Genomic DNA, 25,435 nt, shown 5'->3' on the forward strand with positions numbered 1-25,435 from the left:
ATTTCAAGCAGAACAATACACAGAATGTAAACATCACTAAGTTCAGCTCTAGCCCGCCGAACCTTCGAGAAAGTCTACACGAAATGCATCTACCGTACTAGCGAGTTAACAGACTAGATTATAATTTGAAAATATATTTTCTACTTTGAATTAAGAAAAAGTATTTTATCGTAGTCTGTCCCAGCGCCAGATACTGGCATCATCACACACAGCTATAAGGATACTACTGTCCCTGCTAAAACTGGTTTGTCGAATGGCAGCGACACATTTAGGATGAGTAAGAGTCGTACACCTATAAATAAAAGAAAATTATTCAGCTGCGACGTTAAATCTGCACTTGCTAACTACATTACGGAGCGCTGTCTCACCAACCTCTCACTTATGTGACCCAGGAGGAACGGAAGGGCAACGGGATGATGCCCTTCATGAAGTATTTTGTATTCCAAACGTGGCCTTGGGAAAGCAATAATTTCCTGATTGCCCACTGCCATGCCTCGTCCACCCAATTTTCACTGAAGCACTGACTGAAAGCTTATTGGATCACATTACTGAGCACTTTGTAGTCAGGGTCCTTTCCCAGTGGTCAGGAATGAAGTATCAAAATGGGGTGATTAAAGACTGCAGCATTTTCAAGAACTTCATATGTTATGTATATATATACACATATTTATATAGATTATATTTAATATATAAAAGATATCTAAGTATATATAACATTATATCGTGTATATACAAATATAATACATCTATTATTTACATACATAGTGTATATACATTTTACACATATAATGTGTTATTTTTATCTATGTATTAATTTTTATATATTTATATGTATTTGCATGTGTTTAGAGACAGATACATACATATATATATAAAAGACATGCTGTCAAATTTCCTGGGCACACAGGTGAGGAACTGGAAAGGCACACCAGTTTCTCCACATTATGCTCACAGCTAACCTTTACATGCTCATTACTTTAGTCTTTTCACCTATTTTTCTTTTGCCATGTGCTACACACCCACCTAGCACAGCTTCTCTTAATCACTTTGTAAATTTTCCACCTAACTAGTTTACAAACTCTTTGAGGAATAAATTGTCTTTTACTGTATCTACATATGATGCCCAGCACAATCTGACTGGGGCCTCTTGGCACTCCTGTAATATAAATAATCAGTATGTTTGTTTTTTCAGTATGTTTTGGCTCAGAATGTTTGTTTCCCCGGTAGTTACAATGGAAAGTGACTATTACTATTAAAGAATTTCTATAGTTATCAGTAATGGAAAAAGGAAAGTACCCCAACTCCTCCCTGTCTTAACAAAAATAAAATTTAAAAAAGTAAGTACTCACTTGGCTTTATGAGGATCCTCTATTTCTAAATCCCAAACATAAAGTTTGCCAACCTGGTTGCCCAGAGCAAGCATCTTTAAGGGAAAGCAGAGGAGACAGAAGTTTTAAAATACCATCTCGCAGAATTAAAACAGAATTTTATAAAGGCTCTACAGCTGATAAATTGTTTTTGAGTGTTTGAACATGAATGATTTCATGAGTTTGTTGGAGAGGCCATAAATTCTGTAAGATTTGCCTCCTTCCTCCAACTTTATTACTCACCTCTGCAGGCAGAGCAGGAAGATATCAGTAAATGTATCTTTAGTGGAAAATAAATATATCTTTGGTGGAACTTTTTCCATCAGGCAGAACCCAGAATGAAAAATGTGGACCTCCTCCAGTTTCATATAAAGCCCCTTGCAGTAAATCCTTCTGCTTCTCAAACATCCCATCACACCAACCAAGACTTCCCACATCCATAAATACGGAATCAATGAAAAGCTACGCACCTTCAAACACAGCCAAGGCAAAGCTCGCACATACCTTTTGCCAGAAATCCATTGAAAACCTCATGTACCATATATCACACTGGCTGTAATCAAATCTCCCAAGTATGGTCACATTTGACTCACTGGGCTTGATTTTATCTATATCATCTTCCATTTTGCCAGGTTTCCAGCACACAATGGCATTTTCACAAGACTGAGGGGAAACAGCGGGAAGAAAAAAAAAAAAATCAGCTATATTTACAATTTATACCACACATTCAGTCTAACTAGAAATAGAACCAAACATTTCATCTCACATCTTCCCCAACTACATTAAAAATAACCAGAAAACCGAAAATCTCACCTCTGTTCTTAGATCATGGCTGCATCACCAACAAACAATATGTCACTGCCCATCGCTGGGAGCTTGCTGCCCTCACAGCTTTGCCAGGCAACAGGACCCCAGCAGCCCTCCCTCACCCACTTCAGAGGACGTCAACCAGACGTGCTCAAACACACTTCCACGAGCAGCTGAAATTAACCTAGATTTGAGGGTTGTTTACCATCAGGACCACGCGTGCACCAATTTCTGCCAAAGAGGCAGTAAGACCGCCTGGTGCAGTCTCTGCAAGTACATGTTACTGGCGGACACAACGAGCACAAACCAAAGGTAGTCCCTTACGGGAACCCTCATTTCTCCCTTTGGCGACAAGAGCCTCATCAGGATCTACACATTCTCTGTCTGTACTCTCTACCAGTCTGGTCAGTTGGTATCCCTGTACTTTTAGCAGAGGTACAGCTGTAGTAATATCTTTACTTTTTAAGTCCAAGCTGCTTACCCACACATCCTGACAGCTGACTAAATTCAAAATACACTGCACAAAATCATTTGACACAGCATATTAAGTTAACCTACAATCGAAATTCTAGTAAAGCTTCTACTGTTTAAGATCCTCAAAACCAGCAAGTAAGAGTAATGGACCTGAAAAAGCTGCCGCTTTACCTTGGAAAGAATTAGATCTCCCAACCATCGTACACAGTCAACGTAGTTTCTATGTATGTCTCTCGTAGAAAAGTCAGGAAAGTGAATTTTCTGGGAAATAAAAGGCCTATGGAGAAAACAGCCAAGTGAGGTTCAGAGAAACACAGGAGCACAAGTCTAATTTTTAATGGCCAGCTTTAAGACATGTTAAATATTAACATATACGTTAAAAGGACAAGCCTGTCTTTTTTGTTGTTTCAACCAGGTTTTATAACAAAGTCGATTTTGTAGGTTGTTTTGTTGTTTGGTTGGTTTTTTTAAATAATGGGAACAGTCTCTGTGTTTTCATCCTCATTCCTAGTGAAATTACGTTTCCCACTGCACCAGACTGTGCAGAGACAGGGCTAAACAAAACCACTCCTTCAGAGCTTCCACTGCCAAATACTTCAAGAACTCATTAAAGCTCAGTTTTCCTGACGGCTCCTTCTGCAACATCTAAATTGTTAAACAGAAAAGCACACTAGGAAAAAACCATAATTTTAAAATGAGCACGCTAAAAAAGCATCATTTAATATTTGGCAACATTACCAAAAAAAGCGAGAGTATTTTCACAGCTAGTCTCATTGCTGAACATGTTCAGTGTGTTTTAGACTCTTCAGTTCTCTCAATGGTTTAACTGGAAGTTAAGATTAAAAAGTTGATGAACTTCATAAAGGAGGATTTATTTATCATGTATCTAATTGCTATGTTTACTTGACAATTGCTCATATCTGAGGTCAGATCCAAGAACGATGAAAATTAAGGTTATTACTACATAAACAATTTTGTACCCACCCCAAAGTCAGACAACATATACAATAATTAGTAATAACTACCCAATCCAGAACTATTTGCTATATTTAATTACACGGATTTCATTCCTACCTAGAAATTTTGAGGTGAGAGAAAGAAAAGCCATTGACAGAGAATCATCAAATGGTTTGGGTTGGAGGGGACATTAAAGATCGTCCAGTTCCAGTCCCCCTGCCACGGGCAGGGACACCTTCCACCTGACCAGGGTGCTCAAAGCACTGTCCAGCCTGGCCTTGAACACTGCCAGGGAGAGAGCAGCCACAGCTTCTCTGGGCAACGTGGGCCAGGGCTTCACCACCCTCATGGTGAAGAATTTCTTCCTAATATCTAATCTAAATCTGCCCTCTTTTAGTTTAGAGCCGTTCCCCCTTGTCCTATCACTACACACCCTTGTGAAAAGTCCCTCTCCATCCTTCCTGCAGGCCCCTTCAGGTACTGGAAGGCTGCTAGAAGGTATCCCCAGACCCTTCTCTACTCCAGGCTGAAACGCATCTTGAAAAACAGCGAAATACAAGCTTTAATTAAAAATAATAGAGACAATAATTCCAGACACTTTCTAGTCAAGCAGATAAGAAATTATTACAGAATCACAGAATCACAGAATAGTAGGGGTTGGAAGGGACCTCTGTGGGTCATCTAGTCCAACCCTCCTGCCAAAGCAGGGTCACCTACAGCAGGCTGCACAGGACCGCGTCCAGGCGGGTCTTGAATAGCTCCAGAGAAGGAGACTCCACAACCTCCCTGGGCAGCCTGTTCCAGTGCTCCATCACCCTCAGAGGGAAGAAGTTCTTCCTCATGTTCAGACAAAACTTCCTGTGCCTCAGTTTGTGCCCATTGCCCCTTGTCCTGTCACTGGGCACCACTGAAAAGAGCTTGGCCCCATCCTCCTGACACCCACCCTTCAGATACTTATAAGCATTTATTAGGTCCCCTCGCAGCCGTCTCTTCTTCAGGCTGAACAAGCCCAGTTCCCTCAGCCTCTCCTCGTAGGGGAGATGTTCCAGTCCCCTCACCATCCTTGTAGCCCTCCGCTGGACTCTCTCCAGTAGCTCTTCATCTTTCTTGAACTGGGGAGCCCAGAACTGGACACAGTACTCCAGATGAGGCCTCACCAGGGCAGTGTAGAGGGGAAGGAGAACCTCCCTCGTCCTGCTGGCCACACTCTTCTTGATGCACCCCAGGATCCCATTGGTTTTCTTGGCAGCCAGGGCACACTGCTGGCTCATGGTTAACCTGTCGTCCACCAGGACACCCAGGTCCCTCTCCACAGAGCTGCTCTCCAGCAGGTCCACCCCAAGCCTGTATTGATGCATGGGGTTGTTCCTCCCCAGGTGCAGGACCCTGCATTTGCCTTTGTTGAACCTCATCAGGTTCCTCTATGCCCAACTTTCCAGCCTATCCAGGTCACGCTAAATGGCAGCACAGCCTTCCGGTGTATCTACCACACCTCCCAGTTTGGTGTCATCAGCAAACTTGCTGAGGGTACACTCTAACTCTTCATCCAGGTCGTTGATGAAGAAGTTAAACAAGACTGGGCCCAGTACTAACCCCTGAGGGACACCACTAGTTACCAGCCTCCAACTAGACTCAGCGCCGCTGATGACAACCCTCTGAGTTCTGCCATTCAGCCAGTTCTCTATCCACCTCACTGACCACTCATCCAGCCCACACTTCCTGAGCTTCCCTAGGAGGATATCATAGAATCACAGAATCACAGAATAGTAGGGGTTGGAAGGGACCTCTGTGGGTCATCTAGTCCAACCCTCCTGCCAAAGCAGGGTCACCTACAGCAGGCTGCACAGGACCACGTCCAGGCAGGTCTTGAATACCTCCAGAGAAGGAGACTCCACAACCTCCCTGGGCAGCCTGTTCCAGTGCTCCGTCACCCTCAGAGGGAAGAAGTTCTTCCTCATGTTCAGACGGAACTTCTTGTGCCTCAGTTTGTGCCCATTGCCCCTTGTCCTGTCACTGGGCACCACTGAAAAGAGCTTGGCCCCATCCTCCTGACACCCACCCTTCAGATATTTGTAGGCATTTATAAGGTCCCCTCGCAGCCTTCTCTTCTTCAGGCTGAACAAGCCCAGCTCCCTCAACCTCTCCTCGTAGGGGAGATGCTCCAGTCCCCTCACCATCCTCGTAGCCCTGGAGTCATGAGAGACTGTGTCGAAAGCCTTGCTGAAGTCGAGGTAGACAACATCCACGGCTCTCCCTTCCTCTACCCAGCCAGTCATGTCATTGTAGAAAGATATTAGATCGGTCAGGCATGATTTCCCCTTGGTGAATCCATGCTGACTACTCCTGATAACCTTCTTTTCTTCCACTTGCTTCATGATGGCCTCCAGGATAAGCTGCTCCATCACCTTTCCCGGGATGGAGGTGAGGCTGACCGGCCTGTAGTTCCCTGGGTCCTCCTTCTTACCCTTTTTGAAGATTGCAGTGACATTGGCCTTTCTCCAGTCCTTGGGCACCTCTCCTGTCCTCCAGGACCTCTCAAAGAAGATGAAGAGTGGCTCAGCAATGACATCCGCCAGCTCCCTCAGCACTCGCGGGTGCATTCCATCGGGGCCCATGGATTTGTGGACGTCCAGATCGCTTAAGCGATCCCTCACACAGTCCTCCTCGACCAAGGGAAAGTCGTCCTCTCTATAGGCTTCTTCTCTTACCTCCGGGGCCTGGGATTCCTGAGGGCCAGTCTTAGCACTGAAGACTGAAGCAAAGAAGGCATTGCGGCCCCACGTTGTCCCTAGCCTTCCTTTTGCTGCTGATGTAGTTGAAGAAGCCCTTCTTGTTGTTTTTGACATCCCTTGCCAGCTTCAATTCCAGGTGGGCCTTGGCCTTCCTCGTCGCATCCCTGCACGCTCTCACCACGTTCCTGTACTCTTCCCAAGTGGCCTGCCCCTCTTTCCACATGCCATGCACCTTTCTCTTCCACCTGATCTCTGCTAGAAGCTCCTTGTTTAACCACGCAGGTCTCCTGCCTCCTTTGCTCGATTTCTTTCTCAGGGGGATGCATTGCTCCTGTGCATGGAAGAAGTGTTGTTTAAAGAGCGACCAGCACTCATGGACCCCCCTGCCTTCGAGAGCCCTGGCCCACGGGATTCCTCCCAGTAGCTCCTTGAAGAGGGCAAAGTCAGCCCTCCTGAGGTCCAAGGTTTTGATCCTGCTTATCGCCCAGTATTTAAAAATAAAAGTGTCAGAACTTTAAATCTGAACTCAATAACTACCAAAGCAAACATCAATAAGGCACACCTTCTACACAGATTCAGTACCCAGCGCAACCCCCAGGTCACTCACTATTCGGAAGAACTCCCAGTTTGGATAGGAGTTAACCTCGGCCATTGGTGAGAACATTCATGTTTTGCAAAGACAGCCAAGAAGATGAAGACTACGTACCTGTTAGTTTTGTTTGGGTTGTACTCGTAAGATTCTTTGATGGCGTTTATCATTCTCTTGGAATTAATTCTCCAGAGTTTTAGAGAGTGATCCATCCCACAGGACATGATTTTTTCACCAAGAAGATCATAATCCTATGTATATGAAATAGTTTTGAGGACCCCCAACCTAAACTGCATTACAGCAACTCAGATTTTATTCCATCATTTCCATCAAAACAGCATTTTTGGCTTAAAGAATGCAAAAAACTGTGTATTTCAAATATAAAAATACTGATAACTTAATCCTGCTCACTGCAAAGAAGCACAGTATTATATTTACTCTCTCTCAAAAAAGAGAGGCACATTCAACAGCACTGACAGACAATGAATCTACTGCTAGTGCTCCCCCCTCAGTCAGTTCCTGAGGTTTCATTTTATGGAGCAACTCTGGCAGAATTCCAGGGCTACCGCATGGGTGATGACTATTTAGAACCACAAGAGAATAATACAGTGTCAGGTTTCATACAGATGCACTCCTCACCTTTCAGGTCATACAACAGGAATGGAAACAGTTCTTAAGAGCAGCATATTAACAGTCAACTATTCTAGCTGATATTTGATGGGTACCAGTGTCTGTTCACAGCCACTGAAAAGCAGCGTAACTCACCTGAGATAACTTCTTTCCTTCACTACCATGTCTCTCAAGGCTTATTTGTTCTTGCTGCTTTGGCTTGGTAAGACCTCAAGAACTTCAAAAGTGGGACCATCATGAAAACTTTTTACTCTTTCTAGCCCCACTGAGCTCTATTTTGTTTACTTCTAGCCTGCACTGTGAGAAAACTAGCTACTAAAAGACACAGAATGTGAACACCTGTCCTGTATATTGAGAGGTGGCCAGATTAATCAAACCACCCTGGATTTAAACTTGTCTATCCCCTTAAAACGGTATTTATGCACTTTAGGGCTTTTTTTAAAGTAGGTGTAATATCAGAACAGTGCACAAGAGGATAAAAAGTTGCATATTGCAGGCTTACTACCCTTTGTAAATCTAAATTACTGCCCCACAGTCTTCCACTTACTGCACTTAACACCTCATCCCTGTGCCCTTCTACTCCTCCAAATATTGCAACCAGCGTGTCTGTCTGGATGTTCCACAGTCTCAATGCATGATCTATAAAGAACAAATAAAATTACATGCTGCTTTTTATATGTACATATGAATAATATATTTCAGCTTAACTACTTTCAATAACAGGTGTTCATGTAAACATCAAAAAGGCACTTAATTCTTCTTCACTTGTAAGAAACAAAAGAACTGCATTAAGTAAAATTGCCATTGCAACTAAACTACTGTTAGAGTAATTCTGTAATTGAGCAAGTGTGCCCACCCCCCTCCCCTAGGGCCAGCTTCTAACGAAAATATACTTGGATCCTTAGATCATCTGAAAAGCAAAGAAAAGCCTGATCTTGGATAAAAACGCTTTTATTCAGTCTTATCTCAAAAACAATTTTATGTATCAAAAAATGCTAGAATTCCTTTCAGCCATTCTACTATCAGCATTCATTTTTTTAATCTTTAACATACTATTCCATATGAACCACAGACTGTGGTGATGGGAGAAACTCCGTAAACAATATGTACTCCACAGTCCATCGGACTAATCCACTTGTTTAACGGAAGTTTTAACAAATGCTAATGAAGACCCTCTACTGTATTTCCCATTTGGAAATGGGAACCTCTACTATATTTCCCCTTTGGATTCCACAAGTACACTGCACTGAATCACAGCAACATCAACTGGAAGGCCACACAGTCCCAAATATTTTCCTCTTTTTCTACTTATCTCTCAGCCAAGCAGTTCTGAGACTCCAATATTCTCCTGCCTTATGCCCTCTCAGAGACAGTACCTGATCCAGAAATTGCACATTAAAACTTGTAGTACTATGGCTGATGTTAAAATGTTACTAAAAAAGAGAACCTCAAAAATATATAGATCTCAAGAAATTCAACGTTACAGACCCACAGCACAAACTTCACAGCTGTAAGAATCAGAAAGGTCCCCAACTCCTACTCTTGTGTAGCTTCATCAGTAATGCCAAATATGCTAAAGTCAAAAATCCACTTATGTGAACGTTTCCAACTGGAGCATTCCTGAAGGCTTGCTCTTGCGGCAGATCAAGTATTTCCTTACTTAGCAAAACAGTCGAGATTAGGAAGCTGTGACTGTTCAGATGTTCTGGACAAGCCCGTCAGACACCATACCAAAAACTCACTGCTCCCTTCACTAATATGCTTTTTACACAAAGTCCAGTTAAAGCCAGAGCCACTCCTGAGCGACAGAGAATCGACGTTTTCCCCATGAACACGGCGCTGAATGCTGTCTGCAGCATTCAGACACCCCCACTAGATGGCAACATGATTCAACAACTGAAAAAAAATTTAACTCGACTGTTAGAAAGGACAGAGCAACCCCAATGCTCTTGTTTCTTCTTTCCTAAAAGCAGCACTGTTCACAATCCCTTTGCACCACAGGTGGAGTTATGTTTATCGTAGGCCATGGATTTAACATGTACAAGATATATTGCCATGAAAGAGCAAGATTTGCTCTCGACTTTCAAGGTAAACTTGTTCAGTGCCGCTCATAAAAAAATTCATGGAGATTTTGGCCATTTTCAAGAGCAAAATCCAATCCAAAGTATCCTGATTTATACAAAAACAAAAGAGGCTTTTTTCCTCACCTTTGCTTACAGATAAAAGGAGATTTGGATCTCTTGGATGGAATTTCAGTTCATTGATTGCATTTCCATGGCCCACGTAGTGCTGGGATAGAATTCAGAGACCAAGTTATCATTTCCCCTCATGTTCACACGTATTTAGAAGACATAAGTTTCACGCCTTACTGAAACGCAAGCTGTATCTCGAAGTTTGGAGCACTCACCTTTATGCACTGCATTGTAATAGGATTAATTATCCTAATAATACCCCTGGACCCTGCCACGGCCAGAAGAGGATGGCTTGTATTGCTATCATATGTCCATGCACAGGTATAGAAATTTTCATCTGCCTACAACATCTCATGTTAAGGAATACAGAAGAAACAGGATTTAAAAATAATAAAAAAAAAGTTGGTTTTTTTTTTTAAATAAACTTGTTGCTATTTTCTGCAAGTGCCCAGGAGTCTCTGCTGGACCCAGTAAGAAAAAGATACATATCTGATTATGCATCTGCAAATACAAGCAAGATCGCCTTTTCTATAGATGGCAGTTTCCACACTTCTGTTCCATAACATACAAGGAACATCTCCTCTCACTTGGCATTACTTTTCAACCTCATTCCCCAAAACATCTGAAGATTGGGAATAAAATGAGGATGAATCAAGACTGATTGGGAGTAAAATGAGGACAAATGAAGACTGAGTTCATATGTTATTGACTTGTGTACTCAAAGTGATCAACACTAGCTGTTATCACTTCAGAGCATAAAACATAATTCTTAAGCTTTAAACCCCGTTCCAATTCACAGGGAAACTGAGACCACTGTAAAGCAGTGAATGTGAAACATTAACAAATATTAGTCTTGGGAAGATTAGACTGATGGAGCATCAGTTTTCAAATATTTTAATACAGCACGGTCCATGAGTCTGCATTTTTATATTTTTTCAATAGGAGCAACTCTAGGATGTGGGAAAGAGGCAAGACTTGGACCTAACATAAGGAATGTGCCACATGAGCACAGTATCAAATCACAGACAAAACCTTCATGTGCCTTTTCCTACAAAGCCTTTGCATTTTTGATAAACAGGCAGCAAACAGGTGGCTTTTTAACTTAAAAGGATACATCAGCATCCACGTAGGACTGCAACAGACGGATTTCACCTTGGGAATGACACTCATATAAAGTAACCTGGAGGAGAAAAAAAATAAATGGGAGAGATTGCTGCTCACTTGTGGTATTTCAAGAAGAAATCACATGCACCTGTGTATTCAGTTCCAGATGGGGAGAGGTAGTGTGCCTTCATGGTTTAGATCTCATCCATCATTCCAACAGGTGGAAATGGTTTGCTAACAGAATGCTCACAGCAGTTTCAGTAAAGCACCACTCCAGGACTCGTCAGCAGTCCTTCCCAGATACTAAAATCTATTATTTGAATTATCATAGTAAGACTAAACTCTATTTAAAATTAGTTACTGCAGCCATCTTTAACATGACTTGGTCTTTTAATGAGACATTGATACTTTGATTAATCTTAGTTCACTTCTGCTAACTGCCAGGAAGAACAAACCTGGAAATGAAAGGCTTCTTGTTTATTCACACCACTTGCATAGAATGCACTCCAGGAGTTATTTTCAAGACGAAATGACATAGATCCTTGTTCAGAAAAAGTCTATAAATTCACTCCACACAGGCCATTAATTTAGCTACTCAGCTGCCTGGCATCATTGCAGACACTTCTCATCCCATTTTAGAGCATATGACCTTTTGGAAACAGTACCATCTATGAAGAGTAATTTTAGTGCAAAGATACATTTACGCACCTCTCTTCCTTATCCCATGTTTATACTACTGAAGGATTTTTTTTTCACTACATAGGCTAAGTCCCAAATAGCTAACACATGACTCTTCATAAAACAATCCACAGGATGCAACTCTCCCAGATAACAGATGCTACAAACCTCAGAAACAAAGCTTTCTGTATGAAGTATCCTGTGTCCATACTAAACACAGGTAAAGGGATTGGTTGAAGAAAAGAATGCAAGCAGAACCACACGGAAAGGCTTATGGTTAAAAACAGATTACTCACTCTGTTGCTGCCTACAGTGGCAAAAACGAGAGGATCACCTTCTTTACTGTGCCAGTTAAACTGCACTCCAAATAAAGGCTGACCATGGTCCTCCTGTAGATGTAAAGTAAGATTAGAAACAAAAAAAATAAAACCCACAGGCATATTATTTGTGTGAAATTCAGCTGTGGTGGTAAACAGTTTAATTGATGTGTTGTCCTCCTCAAACTACTGGGTTCACATCCAGTATAATTTCAGATAGTGAACAGTTAAAAAGAACAGTTTTGTAACATCACATTTTAACTTGGCTGCCTTAAGGGAGGTTGAAGGAGTGTTCTGACACCCTCCTCTTTCTTCTCCCACCAAGCTTTTAAAAAGTGAAGGGGAGGAACTGTTGTCTCACAGTTATGGCCAGAAGCTGGCAGAACTCCTGTGTTCTATTCGCAGCACTGCTACTTTGTTTTGCAATTCTCAGCAAGGCAACCTCTGCATCTAAGGCCACATCTATATGCATTTTTCATTGTTATAATTACTTCCACATGAGGATTTACAGCTTCACAAAGGAGAACTATTAGCACAGTGAAGGGTGTAAGGGTGGAGAAGGGCCACATTTAACTGTTGCAGCACAGTTAGGTCTCGCAATTCTACCACAGACACAACGAACTCTCTCCAGCACGTCACAACGCTGCTGCGAAGCTCGTGTCTACAAAGTGTTTTCAGATCGCCTTCACAAACAGCTACCAAAGAAGTGCCAAGTATTATTTTTATACAGCTTACATCAGTTTAATAGAGAAAAAAGAAGCAGATATGTTTATGTATTGTGATGAATATGGTGGTGCTTGTTAATAATTGATAACAGTATTTTGGCCTGTCCTGACAGGATGTTTTCAGTAAGAATAATGTTCGTTAAAGTGCCTCCCCACAGGGGACTGTCTGGGACAGCGCAGGCAGGAAGGAAGTGTCTCATGACGGCTGTTAAGCAGCCTTCAAATGGCAATGCTTCAGAGACAACAGGAGAAATATTAGCCCTGGCAGCTCTGGCCTACCCAAGAACCAAAGAATAAATTTGAGGAGGGGGTGTGGGTGGGGAAGCCAACACTACTCAGAAAAAGAAAAGTAAGGAAGTCTGGAAAAATTTAAAATAGCATTCTTTACTGAGAAAGGCAATATCTGTTATTAACAGACATAACTAGAAGAGCTAGGAAGAGAAGGGAGAAAATCCTTCGGAGATGAAGATCCTCCTGCAATTCTTAAAGAGAGGTAACAACTTTCAAAAGTTAACAAGGAGGGACTGGTGGAGGATGTGAAGGTTGGAGGTAGACTCGGCTGCAGTGACCATGAAATGGTCGAGTTCAGGATCCTGCATGGAGGAAGCAGGGCGATAAGCAGGATCAAAACCCTGGACCTCAGGAGGGCTGACTTTGCCCTCTTCAAGGAGCTACTGGGAGGAATCCCGTGGGCCAGGGCTCTCGAAGGCAGGGGGGTCCATGAGTGCTGGTCGCTTTTTAAACAACACTTCTTCCATGCACAGGAGCAATGCATCCCCCTGAGAAAGAAATTTAGCAAAGGAGGCAGGAGACCTGCATGGTTAAACAAGGAGCTTCTAGCAGAGATCAGGTGGAAGAGAAAGGTGCATGGCATGTGGAAAGAGGGACAGGCCACTTGGGAAGAGTACAGAAACGTAGTGAGAGCATGCAGGGATGCGACGAGGAAGGCCAAGGCTCACCTGGAATTGAAGCTGGCAAGGGATGTCAAAAACAACAAGAAGGGCTTCTTCAACTACATCAGCAGCAAAAGGAAGGCTAGGGACAACGTGGGGCCGCTGCTGAATGAGGCGGGTGTCCTGGTGACGGAGGATGCGGAGAAGGCAGAGCTAATGAATGCCTTCTTTGCTTCAGTCTTCAGTGCTAAGACTGGCCCTCAGGAATCCCAGGCCCCGGAGGTAAGAGAAGAAGCCTACAGAGAGGACGACTTTCCCTTGGTCGAGGAGGACTGTGTGAGGGATCGCTTAAGCGATCTGGATGTCCACAAATCCATGGGCCCCGATGGAATGCACCCACGAGTGCTGAGAGAGCTGGCGGATGTCATTGCTGAGCCACTCTCCATCATCTTTGAGAGGTCCTGGAGGACTGGAGAGGTGCCCGAGGACTGGAGAAAGGCCAATGTCACTCCAATCTTCAAAAAGGGCAAGAAGGAGGACCCAGGGAACTACAGGCCGGTCAGCCTCACCTCCATCCCGGGAAAGGTGATGGAGCAGCTTATCCTGGAGGCCATCATCAAGCAAGTGGAAGAAAAGAAGGTTATCAGGAGTAGTCAGCATGGATTCACCAAGGGGAAATCATGCCTGACCAATCTGATAGCTTTCTACGATGACATGACTGGCTGGGTAGACGAAGGGAGAGCTGTGGATGTTATCTACCTTGACTTCAGCAAGGCTTTCGACACAGTCTCCCATGATATCCTCCTGGGGAAGCTGAGGAAGTGTGGGCTGGATGAGTGGTCGGTGAAGTGGATAGAGAACTGGCTGAATGGCAGAACTCAGAGGGTTGTCATCAGCGGCGCTGAGTCTAGTTGGAGGCTGGTGACAAGTGGTGTCCCTCAGTGGTCAGTACTGGGCCCAGTCTTGTTTAACTTCTTCATCAACGACCTGGATGAAGAGTTAGAATGTACCCTCAGCAAGTTTGCTGACGACACCAAACTGGGAGGTGTGGTAGATACACCAGAAGGCTGTGCTGCCATTCAGCGTGACCTGGATAGGCTGGAGAGCTGGGCAGAGAGGAACCTGATGAGGTTCAACAAGGGCAAGTGCAGGGTCCTGCACCTGGGGAGGAACAACCTCATGCACCAGTACAGGCTTGGGGTGGACCTGCTGGAGAGCAGCTCTGCGGAGAGGGACCTGGGTGTCCTGGTGGACGACAGGTTAACTATGAGCCAGCAGTGTGCCCTGGCTGCCAAGAAGGCCAATGGGATCCTGGGGTGCATCAAGAAGAGTGTGGCCAGCAGGACAAGGGAGGTTCTCCTTCCCCTCTACACTACCCTGGTGAGGCCTCATCTGGAGTACTGTGTCCAGTTCTGGGCTCCCCAGTTCAAGAAGGATGAAGAGCTACTGGAGAGAGTCCAGCGGAGGGCTACAAGGATGGTGAGGGGACTGGAGCATCTCCACTACGAGGAGAGGTTGAGGGAACTGGGCTTGTTCAGCCTGAAGAAGAGAAGGCTGCGAGGGGACCTTATAAATGCCTACAAATATCTGAAGGGTGGGTGTCAGGAGGATGGGGCCAAGCTCTTTTCAGTGGTGCCCAGTGACAGGACAAGGGGTAATGGGCACAAACTGAGGCACAGGAAGTTCCGTCTGAACATGAGGAGGAACTTCTTCTCTCTGAGGGTGACGGAGCACTGGAACAGGCTGCCCAGGGAGGTGGTGGAGTCTCCTTCTCTGGAGATATTCAAGACCCGCCTGGACAAGGTCCTGTGCAGCCTGCTGTAGGTGACCCTGCTTCGGCAGGGGGGTTGGACTAGATGACCCACAGAGGTCCCTTCCAACCCCTACTATTCTGTGATTCTGTGAACTTGAAGTATTACCCATCTCTACATGAAAGAACAGACTGGTGGCTTTATGCGATGAGGGATATGGGATATTAGCAAACGGAAAAGTAGCAAGGTTATCCAGTGACCCCACAGAACAGAAGAAAAAGCAGGTACTCAGCATCTGTAAAGCATTATAGTTTAATTAAAAATGAAGAATGAATCATAGAATCATAGGTTGGAAAACACCTCTAAGATCACCAAGTCCAACCATCCACCCAACACCACCATGCCTACTAAACCATGTCCCGAAGTGCCACATCTACACGTTTTTTAAACACCTCCAGGGACGGGGACTCCACCACCTCTCTGGGCAGCCTGGTCCAATGCCTGACCACTCTTTCAGGGAAGACATTTTTCCTAATATGCAACCTAAATCTCCCCTGACGCAACTTGAGGCCATTGCCTCTCACCCTATCACTAGTCACCTGGGAGGAGAGACCAACACCAGCCTTACTACAACCTCCTTTCAGGTAGTTGTAGAGAGCAGTAAGGTTCCCCCTCAGCCTCCTCTTCTCCAGGCTAAACAACCCCAGTTCCCTCAGCCGCTCCTCATAAGACTTGTTCTCCAGACCTCTCACCAGCCTCGTCGCCCTTCTCTGGACAAGCTCCAGCACCTCAGTGTCCTTGTAGTGAGGGACCCAAAACCGAACACAGTACTCCAGGTGCAGCCTCACCAGTGCCGAGTACAGGGGCACAATCACCTCCCTACTCCTGCTGGCCACACCATTCCTGATACAAGCCAGGATGCTGTTGGCCCTCTTGGCCACCTGGGCACACTGCTGGTTCATGTTCAGCCGGCTGTCGACCAGCACCCCAAGGTCCTTTTCTGCTGGGCAGCTTTCCAGCCACTCCTTCCCAGCCTGTAGCATTGCATGGAGTTGTTGTGACCCAACCACAGGACCTGGCATTTGGCCTTGTTCAACCTCATACAGTTGGCCTCAGCCCATCGATCCAGTCTGTCAAGATCCTTCTGCAGAGCCTTCCTACACTCAAGCAGATCAACACACCCACCCAACTTGGTGTCATTTGCAAACTTACTGAGGGAGCACACAATTCCCTCATCCAGATCATTGATAAAGATGCTAAACAAGACCGGACCCAAAACTGGACCCTGGGGGACACCACTCATGACCAATAGCCAAATAGATCTAACTCCATTCACCACCACTCTCTGGGCTTGGCCATTTATCCAGCAAAGAGTACACCCATCCAATCCATGGGCAGCTAGTTTCTCCAGGAGCATGCTGAGGGGAACAGTGTCAAAGGCCTTACTAAAGTCCACGTAGGTTACATCCACAGCCTTTCCCTTATCCATTAGGCGGGTCACCTGGTCATAGAAGGAGATCAAGCTGGTGAAGCAGGACCTGCCTTTCATGAACCCCTGCTGGCTGGGCCTGATCCCCTGGTTGTCTTTCACACACCCAGTGATTGAACCAGGATGAATCGCTCCATAATCTTGCCCTGCACAGAGGTCAGGCTGACAGGCCTGTACCTCCCGGGATCCTCCTTCCAGACCTTCTTGTAGATGGCTGTTACACTGGCGATCCTCCAGTTATCTGGGACCTCCCCTGTTAGCCAGGACTGCTGACAGGTGATGGAGAGTGGCTTGGCCAGCTCCTCTGCCAGTTCCCTCAGCACTCTTGGGTGGATCCCATCTGGCCCCATAGACTTGCAAGTGTCCAGGTGGCATAGCAGGTCGTTAACTGCTTCCTCCTGGATTATGGGAGGTTTGTTCTGCTCTCCTTCCCTATCTTCCAGGACTGGGGGCTGGCTACCCTGGGAATAACCAGTCTGTTAAAGACTGAGGCAAAGGAGGCACTAAGTACCTCAGCCTTTTCCTCATCTTTGTTGCAATATTTCCCCTCTGCATCCCGTAAGGGATGGAGACTCTCCTTGGCCCTCTTATTGTTGTTGATGTATCTGTAAAAAAAATTTTTGTTGTCCCTTAGAACAGTGGCCAGCCTGAGTTCTAGCTGGGCTTTTGCCTTTCTAATTTCCTCTCTGCATGACCTAACGAGACCCCTGTACTCCTCCTGAGACACCTGCCCTTTCTTCCATAAGTGGTAAGCCCTCCTTTTTTCCCCCTGAGTCCCAGCAAGAGCTCCCTGTTCAGCCAGGCCGGTCATCTTCCCCACCAGTTTGTCTTGCGGCACATGGGGACAGCCTGCTCCTGTGCCTTTAATACTTCCTCCTTGAAGGATGTCCAGCCTGCCTGGACCCCTTTGCCCTTCAGGACTCTCTCCCAGGGGACTCTCTCAATAAGAGTCCTGAACAGGCCAAAGTCTGCCCTTCAAAATTGCATGGTGGTGGTTTTGCTGGCGCCCTTCTTCACTTCACCTCGAACTCTATCATTTCATGGTCACTAAGCCCAAGCCAGCCTCCGACCACCACATCTCCCACCAGTCCTTCTCTGTTAGTGAGGAAAACTGTACGCCATAAAATTGCATACATAAGGCCATGATTTTTACTGTCCAATAAAGTTATGAATGTTACTTTCTAGGTTTATTTTTGAGTGTATTAAGTCTTCCTTGAAAAGAATGTCTGAGAGATCAAATACAAAATACTAGGCAAAAACTTTCCACTAATAATGAATTGGTTTTGAATTTCTGTGTGAAAGAGTTCACACTGCTAAATACTGAGGGCTTTTGACACACTGCATGAAGATAACACAGGCAAAATGCATGGATGCTTATTGCTTTATTACAGAGATATATTAGCAGGTCCTGTGCTTGTTTTTCTGGAATAAGCTTGTTCTCAGTCACATGCATTGTTTCTGGTAAATTTAGTGAAATGGGAAAAGTGAAGAGGAAGATGTTTTTCCCCCCTCAAGACAGGATAAGCTGCGATAAATTTGTGATTTTCTAGGTAGGATCAAACTAGGGTGATACATAATAAGTAGAGAGATACAACAGAGGGCTATACTGTTTCTGTATTTCTATATTTGAGTACATATCTAAAGTATTTATTAAGCTTTTTCAAAGACAACCTATTTCCCTGGAAAAATTACTCTGCAAGGCAGATGTCTTTATACTACTTACATCATTCACACCACACTCCTTACATAGAGTGCTACAACCTCCAAGAGCCTGACTGTACACATTGCAGTTTTTCTGGTGGTTAACGGATGAAGGAGCGAGGCAGAGGCTCTTGCAGGAAGTCACCAGGCTATCTAAAGAAGTTATGCTCACCTCATTTAAACTACCATCAGCCTCACTGGTCAGAGATAGCACGTAGCTCTTTTGATAATACTTGTCCGCTCTAATTTTTGTCCCAAGTGCTGAACAATGAAGCTGGTTTTTAAAAATGTTGCACTTTTAGGTGCTTCACATTACGGTTATCATGAGATGCCAAGTATGTCATGCAGATCTGACCACTGGTTTGTACAGACAGAAGAGTGACCCAGATGCTGATCCAAAAGTAGAATTGTGATATGCCATCATGACCCTGGTATGAATAAAGGGCACAAAACCCAAAGTACTCAGGTTATTTACACACCAGGGAAAGAAAGCAGAGGAAAAAACAGACCTACAATTGATACAAAAGCAAGTAAATAAATAATCAATAGTTAGTTCTGCCCTCACTCAACACCAACTCAGGTTCAGTCAGACAATAAGACTAGACCTGTTTTTAGACTGAAGGCAGTGAAGTAAATACTATGTCAACATAAAAAATAATCACCTGCAACTACATGAACATATTTTAATATGCTGTCACCCACACACGCATTTCCAGTTCCCTGAAGTGGAAGCATGCCATTGTTGGCAGTGGTTTTAGTTGCCTCTCCTTTACGCATCAACAAGCTAGAACCTTGCCTGTGGTTGGTTACTGATTCCCAGCTCAGGAAACAGCGAGTAGCTGAGCGACAACACTGGACTGCTAACAACCACTGAGGCACACCCTAAGCAAGAGCAAAGGGTAGGGCAAACAGTAGCATTGTTTTAAAGGGAGCACATCAAAGCAGAATGCACACGGTTCTTTGCTGAAAGATCTACAAGCAAAGCCCACATGGATCTATGTGAGGATGTGCCTGTTAGCTGTATACGTTCATTTATAAACTACATTTCCATTCAGCCCACAGTATACCTTACAGTAACTTAGTATGGCAAAAAGAAAAAAAGGGCAGTTTTTTATTTCCTGTCATTTTCCAAGTTATATTTTTGTTTTCCTGATGCTTAAATTTCACCCAAAATAACTTCCACAGTAGTGTTTAAAAGGCATATTTAGCAAGCACTGAATTTTTCAGGCTGAATCATAGCCATTTAACATTCAAAGCAGACAATAATGGCCGTATTTCTTTGTTTCCCCACAGAAGAAAAAAAAGTAGAGAGAAAAACAAGAGTAGGAAAGTGGAAAAACACATAACTTACACATCCCTAAAGAACATTAAAATTAATTTCCATGTCTTTAAATCATGTTGACTTTTCATTAATTTCAGTACATGCACCTTACAGCATAGTTCAAAGACTATATATAAACTATGGGATATACGATGGAATATCCAGAGAGTCACAAGCGTCTTTCTGAACCCATCTACAACATTCAGTTCTTGGAGTTTATCTCCACAGTATCTGCAAAATTAGTATGGAGGACCAGGAAAAAGAAAAGAAGAGAGGCCTCCTCAAACATGAAGTAAAAAGGAGTTACCAAACTTGGCTGCTACCTAGTCTTTATATTAACATGCATGTTTATTATCATTAGCATTAATTTCAGTTCAAAGAGAAATGGGAAAAAAGCAAAGATAATAAAAATAACCCACTTAGCTGAAATGCTACATTTACTCCCTCACAGCTTGATTCCACTTGCGCAGGAATCTGTTCCCAGGCCCTGATCCAAATCCACAGAAGTCACGGACTGCTTAACTTCATAGGGTCACCCTATAGTGGGGCCTGAGTTGAAGCTGGGGTGAGAGAATGTTCTGTTTTCCCAGAAGACACCTGAAAAGTACTAACCCATTTGGAATATTTGGTCTGCAGACAGAAAACAAATATACTTAGCAAAACTCAGAACTTGTTAAGGGTTTGGGTGCTGAAAGGCCCACACCTGTGCTTGAACCATGACTTGAAGCCACGAAAAGCACTACCTGCGGGGGCAATTCATGCGAATCACAGGAACAGCTGCCTGCCTAGGCGAAAATGAAAGAGCTTCCCCTTCCTCCTACACCCTGAAAGGACTTGAGATCATTTTTATACTTCAAAAAACACATTAAGATCAACTTGTTTCCCAGATACCTTTGTAGTATAACTTCACAGAATCACAGAATCACAGAATAGTAGGGGTTGGAAGGGACCTCTGTGGGTCATCTAGTCCTTCATATCACAATTTCTCCCGTGGCAAAGATCATTTATAGACTCATGGAAGCATTAAGGTTGGAAAAGACCTCTGAAATCATCAAGTCCAACTGTCAACCCAACACCACCATGCCTGCTCAACCATGCCCTGAAGTGCCACGTCTACACGTTTTTTGAACACCTCCAGGGATGGTGACTCCACCACTGCCCTGAGCAAAGGAGGTTTTCATGCTCCAAACCTCTCATCCCCTCCCACTCAGCTACCCCAGCATTTCAGTGAGGCAGTCTGAAGACAAAGTTCAGAAACAGCTACATCAGCACAGCTCAACAGTTTAGTGTGGGGGAATGACAAAAACACTCTTAAAGCAATTCTGCAGAAAATATCCACTATGGAGCCGCACACATCCTTTTGTTAGCTAAATATAAAGCTTAACAAAACTCCCATTTTGTTCCAGATGCAATCTTTTCTTTATTTGGAAATCTCCTAAAAATCAAATCAGATGGCATATTTACAGCTTTTGCCACATAAATATCCCAAACAGTGCTGGGGAATGAAAAAACAACATCCTGACAGTGTAAAAGAACCAAAGAGAAAATTCATTCAGTCCAGCGTAGTCTACCATCAGTGGAGAAGAAAACAATAATACCCTAATACACAAGAACAGGGAGTAAAGACCATGAATCCACATTCCTTAATACCATCAGGTATTACGTGGGAAGATAAATATGACGAAGATCAGGTGCAAACACATACTCACACCACTCACGATAAATTAACCAAATTGCACTATTTAGCATTTATGACAATTGCCAGAGGACAGAAAATGCCTGATCTCGTGAGTGTAAAGAAAAAGCTACTCCAAGATTGTTGGGTTGTTTCGGTGTTGTTTGTTTGTTTGTTTTGTAATACATTTCAACAGGTAGAAAAATCTGTACAGGTTCTGCACCTTGCATCAAGTCGTCACAGGTTTTGTTTCATTTGAGTTCGTTTATCCAGTTTCTTATCTTTATCTCAAGCAGTTACAACTTCAATGAAATATATAATTACAACATATCACACAACTTTGAAAACCTGTACAAGAATTGGGTTAATTGCAGCACTACCGTTTCCTGTTTCTCAGTATCCTTTTTCTTCAAAACTTCAGCTATTCCAAATATGAAAGGTACCTTCTTCAAACAAGCATGGAATATAATTATATACAGACATTTAAAAACTTCTGTCTTGTCACTGTCTCACAGTCAACATCAACATTACTGCCAGCAAGCAGTACCAGCATTCCCATGCCAAAGCTGACACATACCTACCTTTAGGCTATTTACACATTTGAAGGAATATTTGCACTTCTTTGACTTCCATTTTCCTTTCCCCCAGCTTTTTCTTCCCGGTGCATTAGGAGTGTTTGTTGGTGTGTCAGGGCGTTCGGTGTTAGTACCGCTTTCAATACTAACAGCATCATCCTGAAAATATTCAAATTATACAGAATGTAGTAAAGATATCATTAACTGCTGTATAAATTCAACTCATTTTGCAGCACTTGGCCTTTTCACTTTTCCTTCTCCTCCATAAGAAGAGAAGATCTCCTAGGATGTGGTGTTAAACCTATTACTAACATAATGGCATTGTTCCCTAGAAACAGAACACGAGTCACATGAGGACTAAGCCAAGAGGGAGAGACTTGAACTGTGCTCTAGTGAAGTTTCTTCAGAATATTGGTAGCTGCTCTAAAGATAACATCTAAGATAAAGTGGTCACTTTCCCTAGAAAACATCTTTGATGTAGATGAAATGAGTACTTCTCAAGTAGTGAAGGAAGAGGTTGTTTGTGTAAGAACATTATGCTTAGCCATACCAAGAATCTAACCGTTCTGAGACTTCTGGGCACCCTCACCAGCAGCAGGCACAGCAAAGTTCTGCAATAAGTCAGCACTGCCACTAGAAGAGGAAGTCCCACCTCCTGCTCTTTCCTACAGACACTTGCTTCAACTAAAAGCTAAGTTAAAAAAAAAAAAAAGAAAAAAAAAAACACCAAAAATAAAATTAGCTTGCTGTCTGAACAGCTAACTAACCTAACTGGCCCTCCAACCGTCACCAGCCAGAGCTAAGGTAAGGATGGGGAGAACTGAAAAAAAGGACTGCACAAAACAACCGACCCAGTCGCTGAGCAGTTTTAGATCAGCTTTGGACAACTAACAGAAACTACAATTTCATATGCAGTCTGACTGCAGGACACTACTCAAAAGGACTTTTCTGTCTCTGTATCACCCATCACTGTACACTTCAACTTCACTTGCATCATAACCGCCAATCCTGTGCTTCCATATGAGCAAGTTCAGATTGTTAAAAATCAACTTTTTTTTTTTCCCTGGCACAGTAGCCTGTTCGCTCCCATCAGAGCACTGGGGGGAAAACAACTCATCCCAAAGCCACGTGATTTCCAGATTGGAACTAAGGGAGGCAGAGGCAACAGCCTGTCACCAGAGGATATTAAGTGCAACACCAAGCTCCATCAGGAACCCCACTAACAATATGGAATAAGGTCAACTATAAACATTAATACACCAATTTCCAACAAACACTCATTCTTTGTCCCAGTTTTGTACTGTCAGAAGCCAGTAGAGGTATACTGGCCTTTGGTTGCCCAGCAACTCTGAACGTTAGGAAATCAAGAGGACAGCAAGGAAACACAACACATAAGCCTGTAAGTGAACTGCCCACACCTGGAGTCATTCCCTTCACGTTGCACCCCTAAAAGAGCCAACCCTCCCCAAATAAGCATAACTGCATTTAGGAATTTTTATGTTTTCCAGTTTCTTCTCCTTTACCCTTAGACATTTCAGATCTTGCCAAATTCTCATCTCCCAAGCGCACTTGCCTAGTGAGAGTCGTAATACTTCACAAGACTGAAGTCTTCTCTGGGTTAGTCAGATATTGTCAATATAACAACACCAGGTACCTGGTAAGATGCAACTCACCAGGTATCTGCAACTACACCATAACTGCCAAACACGCATCCAGGATCCTTGTGGAAAAAAAGGCACCTTTTCTCTAAACCAACACTATTATGCCAACTTTTAAGCAGAATCCCAGCCTTTCAGGAGTAGTGGAGTCCAGTAACAAACTCTTGAAAACTGAGTCCTTTTACCACTGAGACAAGTCGCATTTTCAATAACATCCCATGGTCACTGATAGCTTACAACCGACACCAAAGCAAACCTGAATGCCTTTATCATCGAATTACACTGGGATTCACAAATGCTGCTGAGCAGTAAAAAACTGCATTAGCAGTGGTGTGGAGCACCTCAAACCTGCCTGTCACCTCACAAGCAGCACTTCCACAGGTTACAGAGGATGTGGTCCAGATCCCTCACTTTCTGGGTAAGTGCTCTAACCAGAGAGAAACCCACACTGCAGAAAGCTAACACCCAAATAACACAGAATCATAGAATGGTTTGGGGTGGAAGGGACCTTTAGAGGTCATCTAGCCAAAACCCCCTGCAGTGAGCAGGGACATCTTCAACTCGATCAGGTTGCTCAGAGCCCTGTCCAACCCGGCCTGGAATGTTTCCAGGGATGGGGCATTGACCACTTCTCTGGGCAGCCCGTGCCAGTGTTTCACCACCCTCATGGTAAAAAATTTCTTCCTTATATGCAGTCTGGATCTACCCTCCCCTATTTTAAAACCATTACTCCTTGTGCTGTCACAACAGGCCTTGCTACAAAGTTTGTCCCCATCTCCCCTACAGGCCCCCTTTAGGTACTGAAAGGCTGCAATAAGGTCTCCCTGCAGCCTTCTCTTCTCCAGGCTGAATAGCCCAAACTCTCTCAGCCTTTCCTCACAGGAGAGGGATTCCAGCCCTCAGATTATTGCTGTGGCCTCCTCTGGCCCCGCTCCAACTCAGTAACTACATAAGATGACTGCTAGATATCTCAGATAAAGATTGTTTTTCAAGCATAAAGCTATTCTATGTCAATCACATTACCTTTGCTCTGAACACTAGATTTCACCCTAGCTTCGAGGTTACAGTCCTCAGCCCCTGCCACCGCCTTCTGCTGACAGAAGCTGATGAGCACTATCCCCTCTTCCTCATTAACCACAGGGCTGCACACACAAATTTACGCTGCTCATTACTCCGCACCACGACAGTGAAGGCACGCGACACAAACTTCAAGAAAAATGGAAAATTTTGTTGGTGTGCAGCAAAAAAAAAAAAAAAAAAGAAGAAGAAAAAGCCTGACATTTTGAAATCCACTTCGAGCCAGAGCCCGCTCGGAGCCTGGGCCTCAAATTCTCCCTCACCCACGTGGCGGAAAAGCGAGCGCCTCTCCCCCCGACCCACGGCGGTCTCCCCGCACCGGGGGCCTCCCTCCCGCTGCCCGGCGGGGCCGCCGCCGAGCCGAGACGGGCGGGCTGACACCCTCCTCGTCCCCGCCCCGGCGGGGTCTGACGGGGAGCGGGGGCCGGCCCGGGAGCTCCCCTCACGGCGGGGCCCAGCGGGCGGGCGGCAGCTCCCCCCTCGCCTCAGGCCCCGCCGCCGCGCGCGCTCCCGCCTCACGCCCACCCCCTCCGCCCCGCAGCCGCCTGTCTCCAGAGCCCGAGCCTCACGTTCTCGTCGCCGGACAGGTCCCCGGGGTTACTGTTCTCGTCGCTGCTCAGCTTCTGCTTCTTCGCCGGCATCTCGCCCCCCGCTCCCGCCGATGCCGCCGCCACCGGGGCTTCTCCCCGCTCAGACATCTTCCCCGCCCCCCACCGCCGCCAC

General features: G+C 44.6%; 1 protein-coding gene across 3 annotated transcripts; it reads right to left on the minus strand.

The window, feature by feature from the left end:
- EED (embryonic ectoderm development) lies at window positions 1–25,410 on the minus strand. Of its 3 annotated transcripts, XM_075416452.1 has the most exons (12): window positions 25,282–25,410; window positions 21,984–22,136; window positions 11,827–11,919; window positions 10,863–10,928; window positions 9,964–10,089; window positions 9,764–9,845; window positions 8,104–8,195; window positions 7,044–7,177; window positions 2,820–2,925; window positions 1,872–2,030; window positions 1,350–1,423; window positions 1–292 (listed from the first exon to the last, which is right to left on the minus strand). In XM_075416452.1, exons 1-12 carry the CDS (start codon window positions 25,408–25,410, stop codon window positions 166–168), a joined length of 1,341 nt encoding a protein of 446 aa, XP_075272567.1. In that variant the 3' UTR covers window positions 1–165. The 3 variants fall into 3 exon arrangements, with proteins under 3 accessions (XP_075272567.1, XP_075272577.1, XP_075272585.1); XM_075416462.1 differs by lacking the exons at window positions 8,104–8,195; window positions 9,764–9,845 and having other exon boundaries at window positions 25,282–25,403; XM_075416470.1 differs by lacking the exons at window positions 1–292; window positions 1,350–1,423; window positions 2,820–2,925 and having other exon boundaries at window positions 1,883–2,030.
- Between the last annotated feature and the right edge of the window lie 25 nt (window positions 25,411–25,435).

Source organism: Opisthocomus hoazin, chromosome 1 (genome assembly GCF_030867145.1).
Source record: "Opisthocomus hoazin isolate bOpiHoa1 chromosome 1, bOpiHoa1.hap1, whole genome shotgun sequence".
Taxonomy (NCBI): domain Eukaryota; kingdom Metazoa; phylum Chordata; class Aves; order Opisthocomiformes; family Opisthocomidae; genus Opisthocomus; species Opisthocomus hoazin.

Excerpts from the sequence above, each read along its gene's own strand:
- EED (XM_075416452.1), bottom strand. The coding sequence starts at position 25,410 with ATGTCTGAGCGGGGAGAAGCCCCGGTGGCGGCGGCATCGGCGGGAGCG. Across the intron at positions 11,920-21,983 it reads AATGTGTAAATAGCCTAAAG|GAGGACCATGGTCAGCCTTT; the intron begins GTAGGTATGTGT and ends TTACATCTACAG. Across the intron at positions 2,926-7,043 it reads AACCCAAACAAAACTAACAG|GCCTTTTATTTCCCAGAAAA; the intron begins GTACGTAGTCTT and ends TTTTCTCCATAG.